Source organism: Suricata suricatta, chromosome 3 (assembly GCF_006229205.1).
Source record: "Suricata suricatta isolate VVHF042 chromosome 3, meerkat_22Aug2017_6uvM2_HiC, whole genome shotgun sequence".
NCBI lineage: Eukaryota > Metazoa > Chordata > Mammalia > Carnivora > Herpestidae > Suricata > Suricata suricatta.
The window spans coordinates 143,217,760-143,237,600 of NC_043702.1; the positions used below are offsets into that span (position 1 = coordinate 143,217,760).

General features: G+C 47.3%; 1 protein-coding gene across 1 annotated transcript; it reads left to right on the forward strand.

Moving 5' to 3' along the window:
• Nucleotides 1–220: 220 nt before the first annotated feature.
• PIGR (polymeric immunoglobulin receptor) lies at nucleotides 221–18,291 on the forward strand. Its single transcript, XM_029933128.1, has 11 exons — nucleotides 221–332; nucleotides 7,805–7,901; nucleotides 8,606–8,950; nucleotides 10,312–10,965; nucleotides 12,248–12,580; nucleotides 13,147–13,470; nucleotides 14,385–14,559; nucleotides 14,909–15,030; nucleotides 15,647–15,778; nucleotides 15,903–15,961; nucleotides 17,000–18,291. The coding sequence occupies exons 2-11, from the start codon at nucleotides 7,859–7,861 to the stop codon at nucleotides 17,093–17,095; spliced, it is 2,283 nt and encodes a 760-aa protein (XP_029788988.1). The 5' UTR covers nucleotides 221–332; nucleotides 7,805–7,858; the 3' UTR covers nucleotides 17,096–18,291.
• Nucleotides 18,292–19,841: the final 1,550 nt, after the last annotated feature.

A 19,841-nucleotide genomic window follows, 5' to 3' on the forward strand; every position in this document is an offset into this window, starting at 1 on the left:
CTCTCTCTCGCATCCTGCAGCTGCAGTAATGGAGGGTTCCCTGGTAACAGTCTCCCCAAGGTCAAGGGGAGGCAAATGGAACCAGTCAGAAAAGCCAAAAGGAAAGGAGAGCAAGGGATCATTGAGAGTCACGTGCCCCTGGCCGGCCGCCATGCCTATGGGAGAGTGTCCCTTTAAGAGCCCAGGTGTGGGTCAAGCACGGCACACAGTTTCAGTTTTGGCAGCCGCATCCAGTGTCCTGCTGGCAACTTCTGGAAAGCCCCAGGTTGTGGACTGGCCAGCAGGCTGTGCCCCTGAAACCGAGTTGCCAGGAGAGAAGACAGTGGCTTAAAGTAAGTGTGGCTGTTCTGGGATCTGCAGCTGGAGACCATTTGGGAAGGGACTGGGATGGTGGCTCAGGAAACCCTCCACGTTCACAACTGCCAGCCCACAGAGAGTGCGGTGAGGGGGACACGGGCGCAGCCCGCATGGCTGGGCATGTGGCCGGGGAGCAGAGGTGCATGACCCAGAAAGATGAGCAAGGACACACGTGCGTGGGGAAACCTCCACTCTATTTCTGTGAGATGCCAGCAAGTGGGAAGAAGGAATGTCTGTGGTCAGCGTGTATAGTTTTACACTAACGTGTGTCTCCAGAATTTGCTGCCAACTCCTCCACAGTTTAACTGTGTAACCTTAGGCAAGTCACCTGATTGCTCTTTGAGTCTTGGTTTCTTAATCTGTTAAACGGGGATGCAAATAATGCCTATCGCCCGGGTGTGTGAAGTCCAAATGAGAAAAATGTATGAAGTTGCTTTGTAACCTCCAGAGCAAAATAACCAGAATTTGGTGTTTTTTGGTTTAGTTCCATTAGTCAAGGACTCACTGGGCACCAGGCGCTCCCGGGTGAGGTATCACACACAAAGTGCCTGGCACATGGCAGGAACTCCTCTAGGCTTAGAAGCTTTCCATGTCCAGCTCTCTGGTGAGGTACATGCAGCCCCTTTTTCAGGGCTTCAGAGAGGCTCTGGGACCCTTTCCAGTTTCAACCTAGCTTTGTTCCAGGTGATTCCTGTCATATGGAGGCATAATATGTATCATCCTGTCACCTTGCTCTCACTATGGCAGGAAAAATCAGGTCCTCCCGGGGTAAGTGGGTAAGATGGGCAGAGCCCCTTCCAGGCACAGACAGCAGTTCTGAGTCCTGAGTTCTTGCTGGTTGTGCAGCCAGGAGCGCCCCCCCCCCCCCCCCCCCCGATACAGACACCCGCCATGCTCTCCTGCCATCTATCCTGACAGCGTACACACCAACCGTGGAACTGTTGTTCAGAAGCTGCACTGTGCAAGCTCCGTTCCCAGCGCCTGCAGCTCTGCTTATGTAACTGCTCCAGGCCTGGGGCCACTGGAGCTGCTGGGGCTGTTTTGAACCAAAGCCCCCCCCCGCCATCACTCTCTCACTTCACTGGGGGAGGTATAGCTTCTTCAACGTCTGAAGAGGGGGTGTTCCCATTCACGGGCTAGGGTAGAAGGCAGTGATCTGCCCGCCAGAGCCCACTCTGGAACTCTTCATCCACCCGTCTGTCTCCTAGGCCTTGAATGTGGAGATGTAGCAGAAAGAACAAGGAAGTCAGGAGGGCCACTAGCTCTGTCATCATGGCGTCTCTCTTAGAGCCTCTTGACCTCTGTGGCTTTATTGTGAAGACAGAGGCTTCCGTGGGGTGAATCCCCTTTCCTTGGGCTTTCTCACAGCTTCCTCTCATCCCCTCCTGAAACAAATCCAGATGGTAGGCAAGGTAGGTATCACAATCCCATTCAGAGTCGAGGAAACTAAGACTTTCTGAGTTAATGTGAGTGGTGTAAAACCACCCAGCAGGTATGAATGATGGTATTTTGGTACAGGCATTTTAACATGGTAGGTTAACATTTTAACGTACAAAACAAAATACCCAACTTAAAAAAAAGAGTAATATTATGTGCTCAGTAGAGCACCCTCCTCAAATATGTCTTGCCCTCTCTGGGTGGGGTGGGGCTGGGATTCCAAAGTCACTGGCATGGACCATGTAGAAAAAAGCTTCGGAGGCAATGTGTCCAGTTACAGGAAATGAACATAACATGCCTTACACATGGTAGGTGCTAAATAAATAGCAGCTATTATTATTTTTCAGGAAGAAATTTCTCTGTTGGCACCCACTTCTATTGATTCAAGTGTCTTTTCACAGGAACTATTTTTCCTGTGAGAAGTGGTAAGGAGAGAACTGGACTGACTTCTTAAAGAGTGTATTTCCTGCTCCCTCCTCTCCTGACTGCTTCCTTTCAATGTCAAGACCCTCCTAGTCCAGCGTAGTGACTTAGAGCTTATACTTTTGGTCCAGAGTATGTGAATTTGAATCCCATGGCAGTTGCTTACCAACTTTGTAATCTCGGGCAAATCTCATACTTCTCTGTGCCTCAATTGTCTCATCTGTGAAATGGGCTTGCCCATTTTATTCTCCCTCCTAGGGTGGCTGCAAAAGATTAAGTGAGGTGAACACATGTAAAGCACTTGAGAATAATTGCATATGTACTAGCTATAATTACAGCACCTGCTTCTAACCTGCTCTCCTTCTTCAGGCCATGCTGGTCCAACCTGAGTAGCTCACCCCTAGTCTTCAAAGGATGCCCACTGAACAGACATCTATTTCCCTCTCACTCTTGGACATGAAAAAAGAGAAGGCTGTACTGATTTTATTTTTATTATTATTATTTTTTATAGAGAGAGTGAGTGTGTACATGCCAGTGGGGGTCATGATGGTGGAGGGAGAGAAGGAAAAAGAGAGAATCTTAAGCAGGCTCCATACTGAGTGTGGAACTTGATCCCATGACCGTGGGACAGTGACCTGAGCTGAAATCAGGAGTTGGACACTTAACTGATAGAGCCACCCAGATGCACTGACTGTTTCGATTTTAGAGAGGAGTTAAGAAAGGGAACTAACACTTTTTAAGCCAGACACTATACCAAGGACTTTACATATGTATGTTGTGGCATTTAGTCCTTACAGCAATTCTCTATACTAGGTACAATTGTCTCCAGTTTACAAATGAGGACTTGAGGCTCAAGGAGTTTAAAACCCCTACCCCTGAACCACACAGACCCAGAGTAAGAGAGCTGATAGCCAAGCCTCAGAGCTCATGATCCAGGCCACTCTCCAAGTGCCCAGCAACCAGGAAAGTCAAGTGCACAGACCCTCACTCTCTTACGCTTAAGACTGACTATAACCTCCTACAGTTGAAGGATACTTTGTACTATATAAAAACACTGCATATGCATGTCCCATTGTCCCTTCCCATAGTCCGTTATCCCTTCCCCTCACAGAAGCCCTTCTCTCTAGAAGAGTCAAGGGACTATGATGCTCATTTTACAGATAGAGCTGAGCCAGATATTTTACCCACTTGGTAGAGCTCTTCTGGCAGCCTGTGACACAGCAGACCTCAGGACCTCTGGGGTCTCGTCCACCTTCCGGGCTCCTCTTCATGCAACTGTCCCTTGTGACCCCAGAACCAAGAAGGCAAAGTGAAAGAAAACAACCCCGACTTTGCCCTTCCCCCAGAGGAGACGGGGATGTAACCATTTCCGATCCCATCGGACTTTGCTGAGCAGCTGGTCCTTGACAGATGCTGTAATGCAAGCCCATCTGTGTTGGAGAGACCACCTCAGGTGGTCCAGGAGCTAGCCATCTGATAAGGCCGATGAGATAGGTTTCTGTGCATCAAGGTATAATGGGATAGAATCAATAATAGGGCTCTACATTTTTGCGAAAAGGTCATCTGGAAATCCATGAGGCTTATTCCCGGAGCTTCATGGAGCTGGTATTTCAAATGTTTAATTTCTGCTTAATTTTTGCGTTAATGATAGGGATGGAAATAGAAAGTCTTAGATCTTTCTAGCTCATACATTCTTTGATCCCCTTGGCTGTTCTCTCTCCATCTTCTTGGCAAGAAAGGAATTCTTATTCCTCCCCTGAACATTTCTTTTGCTTGGAGACTGTCCCATACTCCAGGGCTTACATAAACTACATAAACTCTCATAAGCTTCCACTTGTCATTTAAAGTCTGAGGCCCTTCCAAAGCACACAGACCGCTCTCCCTCCTTTAGTGATAATGCAGTTTCCGGGATCACTCTAGTATGTGCTCGGCTCCAGCACTCAAGGGAGATAAAAGGGTCATCCCAAATGGACTCAAGCAGTGCCTCTCCTGGAAGCAGGGAAAGGGGCTACTCAGTCCAGGCCAAGGAAAACCTCATCCCCAGCTGAGACAGCTGCTCCCCACTTCTCTGAGCTCCAATCTGCTTGCTCCTTCAAGTTCACACTCATGGGAAAATGTCAGAAACTGCCAGCTTGGTTTTACATCCCCAAAGTGCATGCTCTGTGTCATCTCTGAAGCCCCTGGGGCTGTGAAAGCCCTAGCTGGCCCTCTGCTACGCACTAAACAGATGAAGAGCTCAGAGAGAGTGGAGGCCATGTGGTTCACCAACAGCCATGCTGGGACCTGGTCTGGGGAATCCATCTCCTTTTGAATAAAAAAAAGGAAACTGTGGATTAGATGGGCAAAGCTTTGGACTCCAAGCCATTAGATCTGAAGTTGTCACTCTACCTGAAAGGGAGCCAGACAGAGTAATTTTATAAGGTGGCAAACTCCATTCTCCAGTACAGCTGAAAACCCTGCTCCAGTCCACTATTGTGGAGGCATGTTATAGATATGTCAGAGATTGTAACTGGGTAACATGAGAATGATTTAGGATATCCCAGCCTAGCTGATAAAACAAAACCAAACAATTCCTGTTTTAAGGATGAGGGGGAAAAATGCCTTTATTATGATATCCTAGCCTATGTAGATCCCAAAAGGACAGGTCTCTCTGTTCATCTAAGGAGTGATAATAAGGTTGTGATCCAATTCTGCTGTGGGTCTTGGGGTCAACAATCTCTCTAACCTTTAGATCTCCCATTTATAACATGAAGATCTACCTCTTGGTTTGCCCTGATAATGGATGAAGTCATAGAAGAAAAGCAGTTAGAAAAATATCTGGTGCATAGTAGGAGTCCAATAAATATTATTCTCTTTCCTTAAGCAAATGCTTTACGCCAGCTCCAACCACCATGACTGGGGCATCCCTGAGACTTGATGAGGTTTTGGAGGAAAGTCTGGGTTTGAGAGGAAGGGATCTCTAATGATTCTCAAAGCCTAGGACCCTTTCAGCTTCTAGCAGAGAATGTATACTTCAAGTTTAGCTTTGGACAGAGAAGATTTCCTTCTTCTGTGAGTGGGGGTGCCCTTGTACTCCCATTATCTCCCCAGTGACTAGGTTGTGTGTTCCTTGCCAAGGTTACCCTCTGTCAGGTTTGCTCTTCTAGATGTGCATGCCTGATGCTCTCGTCCCTGGCCCGAAGCTGTGCAAAGGGTAAAGGGTCCACGTGCACGTCCTCTCCCTGGGTGGGCATTCACAGCCATCCAAGCATGTCACACGTGACAGAAAGCCTGGAGCAGAAGCTGGGACCCCCACTGGGGAAAATCTGGCATCTGCCTTTCTATAAGCCAAAGCAAATCACTTTTATCAATCCAGAGGAGACACAGCACCCCTCAGCTCAGCCCATGGGAAGACCCCTTCCTGTCTCACAGAAATATTAGGGAGCTTGCTTATCTAGAGATAAGAAGGGGAATCAGAACCAAGGAAAGCACTGCTGGCTTAGGCTCTTAAAGCACATGGCATTTCGTCAGTACACCCAAAGCCAGTGCAAATGGCAGGTGGTAATTTCCCTGGGACTCTGCAGCCAGCACGTCCCAAGTCTTCCAGAGGAGACAGACTTCCCAGCCTTCCAACACCTGGTCCCACCTGGGAGTCCCTCTCATGGTGACCCATAGTGTCTACTCCGGTGGTTCCCCTAGTCAGCATCTCCTGAGCCTTTGGCTAATGACCTACTCCAGAAGTTAATCATTGGCCTGGTGTGGAAGGTGTGGGGCAATTAACTGGAATCAAGAGAACCTCAAGCTGCCACCTGACACCATATCTGTCTCCTCCTTCCCTAACCCGTTCCCCTTACTCTTCCAAAGAACTGGAGAAACAGAATACCTTTGTCTCCACAAGGAAATAAAAAGGTTCCTGGCAGGGAAATTCCCCAATGGAAAAGAAATAATCAAGATAAACAACTCTATTGCCTTTGGCTCAGGCTAGTGAAAGGAGTCTCAGAGAGCAAGAACAAGGGCAAAGGTGGCAAGGGGAGCCTGAGAGATCACTTCCTGGGCTCCTAATTGCTTAGAGCTTCCTTATCTTTATGGGTGCTCATTATTGCCCTGAGTTTGTTGACATGGTTTTCTCCCTTAACGCTCTCATTGGCAAGCCACTCCAAAGGTTAAACCTGTTCAAATTCATGGGAATGTGGGGCTCCTCTGTCCACCTCTTTCCTCCTCTGGGCTGCAATTTGGGTCCTAAGGCTGAGCCCTGGGACCCTCACACAGCACTCCCTGCCCCAACCCATGGCTACATCCACAGATGTGACAAGGCTTGCATGCACTGAACCCTCCACGTGGCCTTATCTTGGTTGAATTCTCTGAACCACAAGGCAGGATAACAGAAGCCACAATACCTACATTTTTAACCCCGACCCCATAACCAAGTCTCTGGGAAATCTTGGGCCTATCATTCAGCATCTCAAGATCTGGATTCTATTATCCATAAAACGGTTATAATCATATCCATTCCGTCTTAATTAAAGGGGAATTATAAATCTCCAGTAAAAACATAAATGACAACACTTTGATAAATGATGGGGGCTCTACAAGTGACAGGAATGAGCATTAGGACAAGCCTGCTGCTGTGTTTGAGGTGCAACACAGTACATTGGAAGAAGTGAAGAGCTTTGACTTTGGAGTCTGACAAGGTTGGGTTCAAATCTTGCCCCATCCCCTGCCCCCCCAACCCTGCCCACCCCCACACTTAATTCCTTAAGGAAAGCACTTAACTTTAACCTTTCATTTCTTCCTTGGTAAAATGGGGATAAGGACATCTACTTCAGTGGGTGATATGAAGTTTAAATGAAATAATACATGTACATTATTTAACACAGTGCTTGGAAAGAGATTATGGCAAGATACCATCATTGTTACGTTTACAACTTTGATCCTTCCCAGGCTTCCTTTATGGGTCTCAGTTTACTTATATGAACACACCATAAAATATGCCAGGGATGTGAGGAGGGCAACTGAAACAGAGAGATGCGGCCACTTGGTAGTAACCAATCATCCAGCAAGCTACTCCTGAGACCTTACAGATCTTGCCCAGGACCATGCCTCCCAGATGGGGATACAGAAAAAAGTGGCACCTGTGTCCCTATCCCAAAGGAACATGCAGTTTAGCTGAGACGACAAAAATCTACTTACAACTATTACGGAACTGGGGTGCCTGGGTGGCTCAGTTGGTTGGGTGTCCGACTTCAGCTCAGGTCATGATCTTGTGGTACGTGAGTTCAAGCCCTGCATCAGGCTCTGTGCTGAGAGCTCAGAGCTTGGAGCTTGCTTCTGATTCTGTGTCTCCCTCTCTCTCTGCTCCTCCCCCACTCATGCTCTGGCTCTGTCTCTTAAAAATGAATAAACATTAAAAAAAACTATTAAGGAACAAAAAATACTGTGAGATAATGGGACTTTGAGCTGTAATGGGGAAGGCGGAGCCATTCTTTCCTTCAACAGGATTTATGTCAGTTACTGGAGCTACAAAACCAAACAGGTGTTACAGGAACTTTAAGGCCCACTTAGTCTTGGAAGACACAAGAGCTTCATACTTTGTGCTATTGTCTTTCAGCTTCCCAGGAAAGAAGTTGGCCTGGGTGGCACAGACCTGTGAGAGCCACCAACGATGAGGCTTCTCTTCCTCTCCTGCCTGCTGGCTGTCTTCCCAGGTGCGTCTGTCAGGCCCCAGCCCACCCCTCCATGATCCAGTTCCCTGGGAGCACTAAAATCAACCCTATCTGCAGGAACGCCACTCTCAAAACTTGCTCTCCTTTGAGAAGGAGTAGCACAGTCGATACAGGAAGGTCACGTCTGATAATAGATAGGTGACCAAGTATTGGAGGTGGTCAGGGACAGGAATGGCAATTCCTCGTTTCAAGGCCAGGAGTCTGGTGACTTCACCAGAGGGAAGGTCTTCACCAGGAGGGGAAAAAAAAAGATCTTGACCTTAACCCAGGCATCTCTAAGAGTTGCTATAATTTAGCCTTTGTGGCTGTCACTATTTTTGCTGGGGAAAAAAAAAAGGATCTTCAAAGTGTTTTTAGAAATATAAGAAAATAATGGATAATAAATGCAATGGATTAGCACCCTACAAAGTGGCTTTTTAATGAAAAAGGATATCATTAAATAAGTTTGCCATTCCATTGTCCTTATAGTGATTATCTTTAATGAGGTACAATTAGAATTTAATACTGATTAATCAATAACTTTACCCAGTCACAACAAGTGGCCAGCTGTAGTACATAGCAAATAACCCACCAAAGATACATGGATCAAAAGGATAATTTCATCTCCTCAGGGTGAGCTGTCAGGATCCTTTCAGCAGGCTTTACCTCCTCAGGCCTCAGAAAACCTCTGTCTTCTGTCCCCACAGTGGTCTCTATGAAGAGTCCCATATTTGGTCCCCAGGAGGTGAGTAGTGTGGAAGGTGGCTCAGTAACCATCACATGCTACTATCCAGCCACCTCTGTCAACCGCCATACCCGGAAGTACTGGTGCCGGCAGGGAGCCAAGGGCCGCTGCCTAACCCTCATCTCTTCGGAGGGCTACGTCTCCAAGGATTATGAGGGCAGAGCCAACCTCACCAACTTCCCCGAGAACAACACATTTGTGGTGAACATTGGCCGTCTCACCCAGAATGACTCTGGACGCTACAAGTGTGGTCTGGGCATTAGTAGCCGAGGCCTGAACTTTGATGTGAGCCTGGAGGTCAGCCGGGGTAAGAATCTAGATTCCTTGAGCTCCTTTGGAAAAGTGAGAGATGCTCATCTCAGGAGTAATGGGAGGGCTTCAGGAAGAATTTCCTGAGAGGAAAGAGGGTCTGGCATGGGATGGGACTGCTGTGAGTCCTCCTTCCAGAGGCCAAGGACTTTTCATAATACAGCATGGAAATGAGACGTATGGGACCTACTAGGGGGTCATGGGTGGACTTTCTAGGTCTTCAAGGGCTATAACATTTTAGAGTTTTACTAAGGCTATAGCTTAAAAGAGCATCAGGAGAACTAGTTCTCTTACTGTGTATGGCAGGTGGAGAAAGAGGGCTTTGAACTGAGCGAGACAGAAACACCAGGGAGCAATTTATAGACATTCTTAAATTCCTGCCATTAGTGCACCCTTCAGATCAAGATCTTAGTGAACCAGAAGGCTCCTTTCAAAATGCATTTTTTACCTGGGATCCATTAGTCCATCAACACCCTCAGCATAAATTAAATGATCAGTTCTTGCCCAAAGACCAGGGCCCTGAAGGAGTGGGTCACCGAACAAGGCTGTTCTAATTGAGAGAAGAGAAAAATAAGAAAGATCTTTCCTACAAGATTTAATGACAAAGGCGTATTAGATAATCAAGAAGAAATTAAGAGAGAAAGAGATTTTAAGGGATAAAAATGAGAAGGGTTCTCCAAGATATGTTTTGCTCCTTTGGGATGTGCCTAGTATTATCTGGGGACTAAATAAAGAGTTCATTCAGGCGGTCATGTAGAGTCATAAAATGGGAGAATTTTAAGAGCTGAGGAGAGCTTGGAATTGACTCTATACAAGATGTCCAGAACATGGGAGACCATGAGTATATACTTTAAATAGCAAAAATGTATTCCTTTACAAAGAAGTCCATATTTGGACTTTTGTAAATTTTAGAAACTTCTATCACAACACTGGACTCCATCACCCTACACTTAATATTCATTCTGTTTATTTCAGCACATGTTAATTTGGGCACCTATGTATAGGCATTGTGCTAGGCACTGCTGGGGAGTCAAACATGTATAAAGGATGTCTTTGGTCTCAAGGGACTTCCACGTTGAGGGGAACATAATTAACTATGTGCAAGATCAGATGTAAAGAGATACAGCTGTAAATGTCAAGAGAGTTCAAAGGAGGCAGAGATTAGTGCCAGCTTAGGGAGGACTTCATGGGGGAGACAGCAATGAGGCTAAGTCTTGGAAGGCATATTCTGACAGTGTCCCTCTGGGGAGGAGAGCTCTGAAGGTGAGAGGCATACCTGGGCCCTCACTGGAAATACTGAGCAGCCTTGCATCTCAAGAAAGTGAAATCACAAATTGTCACTTGGCCCTTGTCCTGTAGGTCCTGGTGTCATAAATGACACTGAAGTCTACATAGCTGACTTGGGCAGAACAGTGACTATTACCTGCCCTTTCAAGCCTGGGAATTCTGAGAAAAGGAAGTCTGTGTGCAAGAAGACAGGCGAGCTCTGTGTCCTAGTCATTGACTCCAATGGGTATGTGAACCCCAACTATAGTAACAGAGGAGATCTCGTTATTCAGGGTACTAGCCAATTAGTGTTCAGTTTCATTATCAAACGAATCCAGCTCAGCGATGCTGGGATGTACGTCTGCCAGACTGGGGACGATTCCAGTGGTGATAAGCGCAATATTGACCTCCAAGTGCTGAAGCCTGAGCCTGAACTGCTTTATGGAGATTTGAGGGGCTCAGTGGCCTTTGACTGTTCCCTGGGCTCTGACACGACAAATGTGGCCAAATTTCTGTGCCAGATGAGCGATGGGGAAAACTGTGACGTGGTCATCAACACCCTGGGGAAGAAGGCTAAGGATTTTGAGGGCAGGATCCTGCTCACTACCAGAGACCAAGGCTCCTTCAGTGTGTATATCACCAGCCTGAGGAAAGAGGATGCAGGGCAGTACCTGTGTGGAGCTCACTCTGATGGCCAACCTCATGAAGACTGGCCCTTCCAAGCTTGGCAACTCTTTGTTAATGAAGGTGAGACCTGCCACTGGGAGGGGAAAAGTTGTGTCAGTGCAGTAGGAGGGCACCTGGCTCCCATGCTGTGAGTCTATCCAGTATCCATCAGTCAGTCAATAATGTCTGCTCTCTGACAAACCCTGGACTGCATGCTCCATGGACAGCTGGACAGGAGAGCTAGGAAACATGGCCTCTGCCTTGTGTTACCTACTACATATTACTTGTGTAATAACTAATTAGGTTATTAAAGGCCTTTCGATGGCTGTCCCTGATTAACAGAAAGGAGAGTGAAGCACTTGACTGAGGCAAAACCTGTAGATCATTTGGGTCTCAGAGAGCCATGATGAGGACTTAGCATGGAACCTCAGGCTTGCACGGGCCACCTGTCCCTTCTCTTTGTCTTTTGAGCAGAATAGCACCTCATCCCTCACACTCAAATGGGAGAGAGTTTGGCTTATCTTGGTTTCGGAGCTCTCCCAGGAACACAGTGCCCCAGCCTCTAAATTTCCCCCTCAACATCTCATTAGGTCATTTTTTATTCTGCACCATCTGGCCTACTCAGCTCTACTTTGGCAAGCCAGCAAAGTGGTGAAATCATTTAATCCCTGCTCCCTCTCACCTGGGAGTGTCCTATATAGAGTTACCTTCATGAGAAACAGCAAACCAGTGCTTGCAGTTCAATGTCCCTGCTCTTGTGACTTTTCCTTAAGGGGTTCATATCCCCTGCACATCATTTTTATACCCAGCTCAGTCCTCATCACATTCCTCAGCATCTTCGTAGCTCAGCATCCCCACTGAACCTCAGCTTTGGCTTATTAGATAATGACCATCCTTTTCTGATGGCCCTCAGGGTCCTCACCAATTAAACCTTCTGTGCTACATAGTTTATATTTTAAATTATATCATTCTAAATGTATTTTCCTAATTTGGAGAAAAACCATCTGGCCATTGTTATGGTATGAGCGAATAAACAGACAAATAGTTACATGTGGAGAGATTTTGTAAGAAGCCTAAGGAGTTCAAGGACTGATAACCTCTCCTTAAACTCCTTCTATTCTCTGCCCAGAATAAGGTGGAAAAAGAAAACGAGATGCCCAGGCTAGTGGTGAAGATCACTGGAGTCTGCTTGGATGGCTCCAGCTATAGGCTCTATGACATTAGGACAGTCTTTCTCATTTTCTAAGGAGAGTGAGGTAAATAGTCTAAACCTCACTCCCCACTCTGGCTAAAACCATGGGAAAGAGACATCCCAGACCATGTTGCCTATGTTCTAAAATTCCATCTCCATCTGTACTTTCAGAGACCACGATGCCCCATAGTCCCTCTGTGGTGAAAGGTGTGGTCGACGGCTCTGTGGCAGTGCTCTGCCCCTACAACCCTAAGGAAGCAGACAGCATAAAGTACTGGTGTCGCTGGGAAGATACTCAAAGTGGTCACTGCCAAGAGCTGGTAGAGAGTGAGGGGCTGGTAGATGAGCAGTATGAGGGCAGGCTCGTGCTATACAAAGAGCCAGGCAATGGCACCTACACGGTCATACTCAATCAGCTCACCACAGAGGATGCTGGCTTCTACTGGTGTCTGACCAATGGTGATGTTCGCTGGAGGTCCACGGTGGAGCTCAAGATTGTCGAAGGTAAGAGCTGAACTGGGGCAAAAAGGAGAGGAGGCAACCCCAGGATCATCCAGTCAGCAGCGACATCACCCCAAACCACCCTTCCTCCTGTCTCATCCCACGCTGATGGGACAGACCTTGGGAGAGAGCCCACCTGCTGAAAGATCATGTTTTCATAATTGTTATCAGCACCCTTTTCTGTGCACACCCCACACTCTCCAAACCACCACACATAGCACCTTTTATTATCAAGAATGATGGCCTCTTTCATGGTATATATGGCATCAGCTGAAGTAGAGTGCAGCTCTTTGTATGAAGTTCTAGAAGAGAAGAGAGGCACAAGGAAAGAAAACTGAAGTACAGAGTCTGTGTTTTATGATAGACTAGATTAATGTATGGGGGTCACCAATAATAATCATTACATAGACACATTATTACATTCTTTATGTATTCAGTATCATGTATTTATTTATAATGCTATCCAGAGAGGACACGGACTATGGACCAAGGTCCTCACCACAGTCATTTCCTTGCAGTTTCACCAGTGCTGACTTGTGTGACTATTTCTCCCTCCCTCCCTGCTCCAGGAGAACCAAGCCTCAAGGCACCCAAGAATGTAACTGCTTTCGTGGGAGAGACTTTCAAGCTCCCCTGCCACTTCCCGTGCAAATACTACGCCCAGGAGAAGTACTGGTGCAAGTGGAGTAACAAAGGGTGCAAGACCCTGCCCACCCAAGATGATGGCCCCAGCCAGGCCTTCGTGAACTGTGACCAGAAGAGCCAGATCATTTCTCTGACCCTGAACCCAGTTACCAAAGAGGATGAAGGCTGGTACTGGTGTGGGGTGAAGGACGGCCACCGATACGGAGAGACCGTTGCTGTCTACGTGGCCGTCGAGAAGAGGGTAAAAGGTAAATCTATACCCCCCCCCCAACTCTCCCGGAGACACCAGAGAAAGGCTCCTGCCTACAGGCTTCTCCATCAGGGGTGGCCTCTAGGTTTGGATATAAAAGACTGAAGTAAGAAGAGATTTAGCCTCTACATCGTTCCATTTAACTCTCTAAAAAGAGCATCTGAAATAAACATACAAACTAAAACTAAATAAATAAATAAATATTAATAGGTTTGCCACAACCTCAGCTTCAAGACAAGTCCTGCAGTTGTCCCTCTAGACCATTCTGAAACCCTTAAGAGAGATCTTCTATATACAGAAATTCCAGAGTCACTACCACATTGCAGTATCCTCTGCCAAAGCCTACTCACAAGAGGGCCAGATAGCTTCATGTACAAGAGCTGATAAAAAAAAATTAAGGCAACCTCCACTAGCAAGTTTGCATCTTAAGTCTCTTTTAAAATGTTGCATAAAATGTTTTAGCCCTAAAGAGGGAATGATTAGTCCCTCTAGAAATCCTATGGTGTCTGGGTGCAGCTAGTCTGGTTCACTGAGGGACCCATTGTCAAGGTACCACCAGGGGGCAGCACTATTGCACCCAGTCCTGTGGTCCCCAGACCTTGAGCAGGGTTTCAAAGCTGAGAAAAACTTCCTTCTCCAAATGATAGGTTAGCCCTTAAACAGAGCTGGACCTATGCCATGGGACCTTGTAGATGGAAATGAATTTGGTGTGAACAGGACAGAGATCGTCTGACAAGCTAGAGAGGACCATCACTCTTCTCTTTCTAGAGTCACCTGGACTCCAGTCTAATAGCTTTGAGATCTTACCCTGACCCTGTGATTGCTAATGAAGTCTCACTCCATGGATTCCCTAACTCCAGGGAGTGCAAACAGACAGAGAACAATAATTCAGCCCTGCTTGTCTTTCTCCAGGGTCCCAAGATGTCAACCTATTTAATGCTGCTCCTGGCGAAGAGGCAGTAGAGTCAAGTGTCAGGGAGATTGAGAAGAAAGTGATTCAGGATTCTGGGTTTTCTGTGGAGGACAGAGCAGCGAAGGATACTGGACACCCCGCTGGTGGAAGCATAGCATCCGCGGATGCGAGCAGGTGAGGAAGAACATCCCAGAGGACAAGGAGCTGAGGCTGGGCCACGGGGACTACAGAGGAGAGCCTGGTCTACCTGCTGATAGTGCAGCAGCCCTCACTGCCTTGGCTTGTGCTCAGGAGAGGCCTCTGCCCTTCACCTGTGGCTGGGGTGGTGTCCACTATTCAGTTTAATTTCCCAGGCCTGAGACACAAAGAAGACCCAGTCTTGTCTTTTGCCATGTCTGAGAAGTCTCCTTAGAAGAGTAGAGCTAGGGGCCACATCAAGAGGAGGGATTGAAAAAAGGAGCCAGTGAGAACCAACCTGGACCCCAGGTCTCCCTTCTAGTGACTAACTCAGTCCTTCTATCAGCTCTGCAGGACAAGGCGGGAGCTCCAAAGTGCTTGTGTCCACCCTGGTGCCCCTGGGCCTGGTGCTGGCACTGGGGGCTGTGGTAGTGGGGGTGCTCAGAGCACGGCACAGGAAGAATGTCGGTGAGTGCCCGGCATGCCCCTGCTTCCCATCTCCAACCCCGTGCCCTCAGACCTCAGTTGGGGGGAGTTAGCTGTCTTTTGTGGGGAACTGTTACAGTCCCTTCTCTTTCATAGGCTCCAAGAAAGGGTTCTGGGAAAGCAGGATGGGGAAAGATAAACTCATACCCAAAATGTGCATTAAAGTGCTCCTGCCTCTGGAAAGTCCTCTCTGATGGCTCAGGGTCCGAGTTTAGAGGCATAATTATCAGGAGGAGGAGTTCAGGGAGAACTACACTTGTACCCTAGTTTGAGAACTGATCGGTTGTGTGACTTTGGGTGTCCCCATTTCAAGCCTCAGTTTTGTCAGGGCTCAAAACAGGGATAATAATAACCATCTCACAGGGCTGATGTGAGGACAGAATGAGACACTGTGCATTGAAAGATCAGGGGTTGTTGAATTTTGATTATCTGTGAGAAGGGATATCTGATCATTTCTGTTCTTCTCTGGGTTAGAGTCAGAGGTGGGCAACCTGCCACACAGCCCCTTCCAACTATCCTTTGGGGCTCCCTCCGAGGCAGCACATCCTGCTCACATTTGTCCTCTGTCCCTACACCAACCCCTCTTTCTCCTGGACAGACCGGATTTCAGTTAGAAGCTACAGGACGGACATTAGCATGTCGGACTTTGAGAACTCCAGGGAGTTTGGTGCCAATGACAACATGGGAGCCTCTCACGTCACTCAGGAAACATCTCTTGGAGGAAATGATGGTATGTCCCTCACTCAAGGGAATGCCCAACCCCTGGGTGAACAAGAATTAGACCTGACTCTGCCTCTGGGGTGGGAATATGAAGCTAGTGAAGGCTAATTCCCCCCACCTTGTTCTTCACATAGAGTTTGGCGCTACCACTGAGAATACCACGGAGACGGAAGAACCCAAGAAGCCAAAAAGGGTAAGAGTGAGGAAGGAGAAGGCCGTCCCAGTTGTGTGACAAGGAAGTATAGCATGAGGGACTGTAATTAGACCTCAGAAGAAACTACCTTAGAGCAGGGGCTCATGTCAGAATAGGGAAGATAGTGTCAACTTTTTGAGGGCAAGACGTATCTTACTGGTTATGGTGTTAATGTGGCTGAGGTGCAGGAGCTGAGCTGCATTTATAGGCTGTGAACATGCAGGAGGGAGGGAGGCAGGGCGGTTCAGAAGGAAGTGCACAAAAGCTTCAGCCACAGAGTAAGAAAGGTCAAATGTCAAATGCCAGTGATTTGGTGAATTGTCTTCCTGAACTGTGGAACGAACCTGTGAACTTCAGGCCACCCACCCTCCCTTGAGAGTTTGCTCAGGATCAGGCTTTTGCTTGGGTCTGGAAGACATTTGCTGGCAGTGGACAATTTGATAGTCCCTAGAAGCTCTTCCCCACTCCAACCACATGCCATACTACTTGAAATCCTACCAGAGGTGACTTCTGACTCTGGGTCACGTATTACCCTCCTCCTACCCCCTGTTCACCCCAGGGTATAAATGCTTGCTATCATATCTCCTCTCCCTTGAAGCAGCAGAGACCCCGAATCTGGAACAATTAGAGGAATAAGCTAGTCCTGAAGACAAGCTTCCCCACCAGCCCTGTGTTGTGGCAAAGCTCCATCTTTGAGCTGGTGGTCCTGTTGCTGGTACCAGCCTGGATGACCTTGCCCGTGTACTGTGTGGGCAGAGCTTCCGGGGACAGGCCCAGGCAACAGGGGTGGTTCCACTCCATGTGTCGGAAGGCGGTAGTGAGACAGAGGGAGATATTTTTAGAAACTGCAACTTTCCGTTTCTCAAAATTCATCCTTGGTGAGCATGGGGAGCTAGATTAAGAGCAGCCAGTCAACACAGTCTGGGGTAGTTTAAGCCAAGATGATGAACTCAAGATACTTAGTGCCTACTCTCCTTCTGACCCCCACCCACTGAGCCAACACCCCAAACACTGACTCCTGTCCTGTTGCTCCCTCAGTCCTCCAGGGAGGAAGCTGACATGGCCTACACTGCCTTCCTGCTCCAGACCAATAACATGGCTGCCGATGTCCAGGGGGGCCCCAGAGAAGCCTAGGCACCAGCTGCACTCTTCCACCACCCATGACAATCACCTTCAGAATCATGTTGATCCTCGGGGCCCTCAGCTCCAGAGGGCTTCATTGCGTGTACTCACAACCCACTCTCCTACCTGTGCTCAGAGGGTGTGCTGGTCCCTTCTCAGTGATATCCAAGCCTGGACTAACTGTTCCTGGTCGGGTTGAGGTGCCATGAGGGGTTCCCTCTGCAGCTTATTTTCACAAAAGAACCCAAGAGTGGAAGGAGAATTAAGATCTTAAAGGCACCACTCAGAAAGAAGAGAGATCATATGAGTGGGGAGCTACTTTCAGAAAGAAGGGTTTTTTGCACCCTTCTAATTGGATACTCAAAGGGATTCTCCTCTCCACTCTACCCCTCCTTCTCTCTCATTCCTCCTCTCTTTCATCTTCTTTCCTTCATTGAAAATACATATTTGGAGATTCACTGGAGCCAAGGCAGTCTTCTAGACACTGGGACAGAAAGGCCGCAAACCCAGCCAGCAGCCTTTTTGTAAACCTCCAGAATCCTTGGAAACTGCGGCTTCGCTTGGAACAGTTATACCCACAAAGACCTGAAATCTTCATCAGGTGTACTCACCTCTGCCCATAGTGGGAGAGAAATCATGAACTGTCTGGAGTCCTGGGGTCTTACAGGTCATGTAATATGAGTGTACATACAAGGAATCATAAACACACTTGCTACCCTTTCTCACATGAGAGGAGAAGAGGTTTGCTCAGGGGCACTATGTAGCATAAACTAATGTCGAAACCAGGTTGGGTACCTCTACCTGTCTTCTTGGCCAGGAATCTCTCTACAAGGACCCTTGCATTCCTGATGGAGGCAGAGTTCTAGAATAAGGAGGAGGAAGAAAAGAAAAATGTAATGGAGACTAGTCTCTCACAAGCCCCACCTCAGGGAAGAGGACTCTTTCCTTTTCTGTCACTCAAATGGACCCAATGGCATAAAAGAGTGGTCAGACACTCCTAAAGCTACATATGCAAAGAGTTCTGAACCAAAGGGAAGAAAAGAGGGTTTTTTATGATGCTGGGGAGGGGCTGATCGCCAAAGAACTAAGTTTTAAGGTCTTTTTCCCTCTGAGCTCTGTACTTCAACCAGCACCTGCCAGCTGATACTTGCTTACAAATTAAAAATGTGATTTAATTAATAATTAAAGACCATGATTGCCACCAAGGAGGTTCAGACTGCATTTGTCTCCCTACCTTCTATTTCCCAGACAACCCTTTTGGGGTGTTTTGCTTTGGTAACCACTTTCAGGCACTCCAGGCTGTGTCTAAACCAAAGCTCCCCCTTCCTCCAACGCTGGACTGAGGGGGTTTAGAAGACTGCCTGTAAGTTGGACCAAGATGATCAATAAAAGAATAGTTTGGGGTCTACACCAATGGTCAAGAACCTGAAGGTCTGTGTTACAGAACATAACTAAGACTATTTACAATAGTAAGTATAACTGTGTTTCTCTTAGGTAGTAAGATAAAAATCTTGGTTAAGTTATCCATGGAGTACTTGACCTTGAATCTTATGTCTTCCTGAGGTATCCTTCCACATAGGTTATTAATCAAAATTCAGTAACCAAATGAGTAAACTCTTTCCATAGAAATATCAGCTAGAAGCTAGTTAAATGATAACTTAGCTTTTAGGATAAACGACCCAAAGTCTCTTGGGGGACAGTGATTAGATAAAGGACCTCCTTGTCTGTCAAGATCATTCCCAGGTTCTGGCACTAAACCTAATCACATCCTATAAGCCCCCACACCACACCAGGCTCCTCAGGGCTTCCATGTATGAGAGTTCTCTCTGGGAGAAAGTTCTTTCCAGGCTTCTATTCTGCCTGATGTGGGGAACAGAATTTGCTCCCACCTGGACCTTGAACATACTGCTTCTGACGCTTTGTGCTTCCAAGCCTGCCCTTGACCAGACACAGATTTCAGTTCATAGTCTCTCCTCCTGCTCTACCAACTGCAATGTCCAGACCTGATTCCCAGACCCTGACCTGTATCAGAGTCTTGGGCTCCACTCCAGCCCAGAGAGGTGGTCGTCAGGAATATTTATTTCTCTCTGTTCTCTGTGATGGGGATGCATATTTAGCTTCTTCTGGAATTACAGCAAATCATTCTAGGAGAACCAAAACTACAAAGTGCATTAGAACCTGTTTTCCCCCTGGAAGCTGCTCTTCGACCCACCAAAGCATCTTTCCTGGGGAAGAAGAATTAAGATGTAGCTTCTATATTAGTGCCAATAACCTACAAGCCAATCCAGAGTGCAGGCAGTCTATCCCAGTCCCTAGAATCAAAGACCAAGAAATGCCAATAAAGCCATAGAAGATCTTTTATTATTCTTAACTGATGTTATAAAGAGGTGATAGCAAGTATAATAATGCGCTGCCCAAGGTCCACCTGAAATTCTTCCATGAATAAGAAAGCTGGTCTGTAGGTGGAATGGGATATCTAAAATTTAACAAGTCAACACTTTAGGGGAGTGTTTTCATTTCCTAGGCTGCTATAACACACTGCCATAAACTGGGTGACGTAAAATAACAATAATTTAGTCTTTCACTGTTCTGGAAGCTTGAAGTCTGAAATCGAGATGTCCACAGGGTTGGTTCCTTCAGGAGGCTGCGAGGAGGAATCTGTTCCTGCCTCTCTCCTCACACCTGGTGGCTGCTGACAATCCTGGGTGTTCCTTGGCTCACAGCTGCGTCACTCCTGTCTCTGCCCCATCCTCACGTG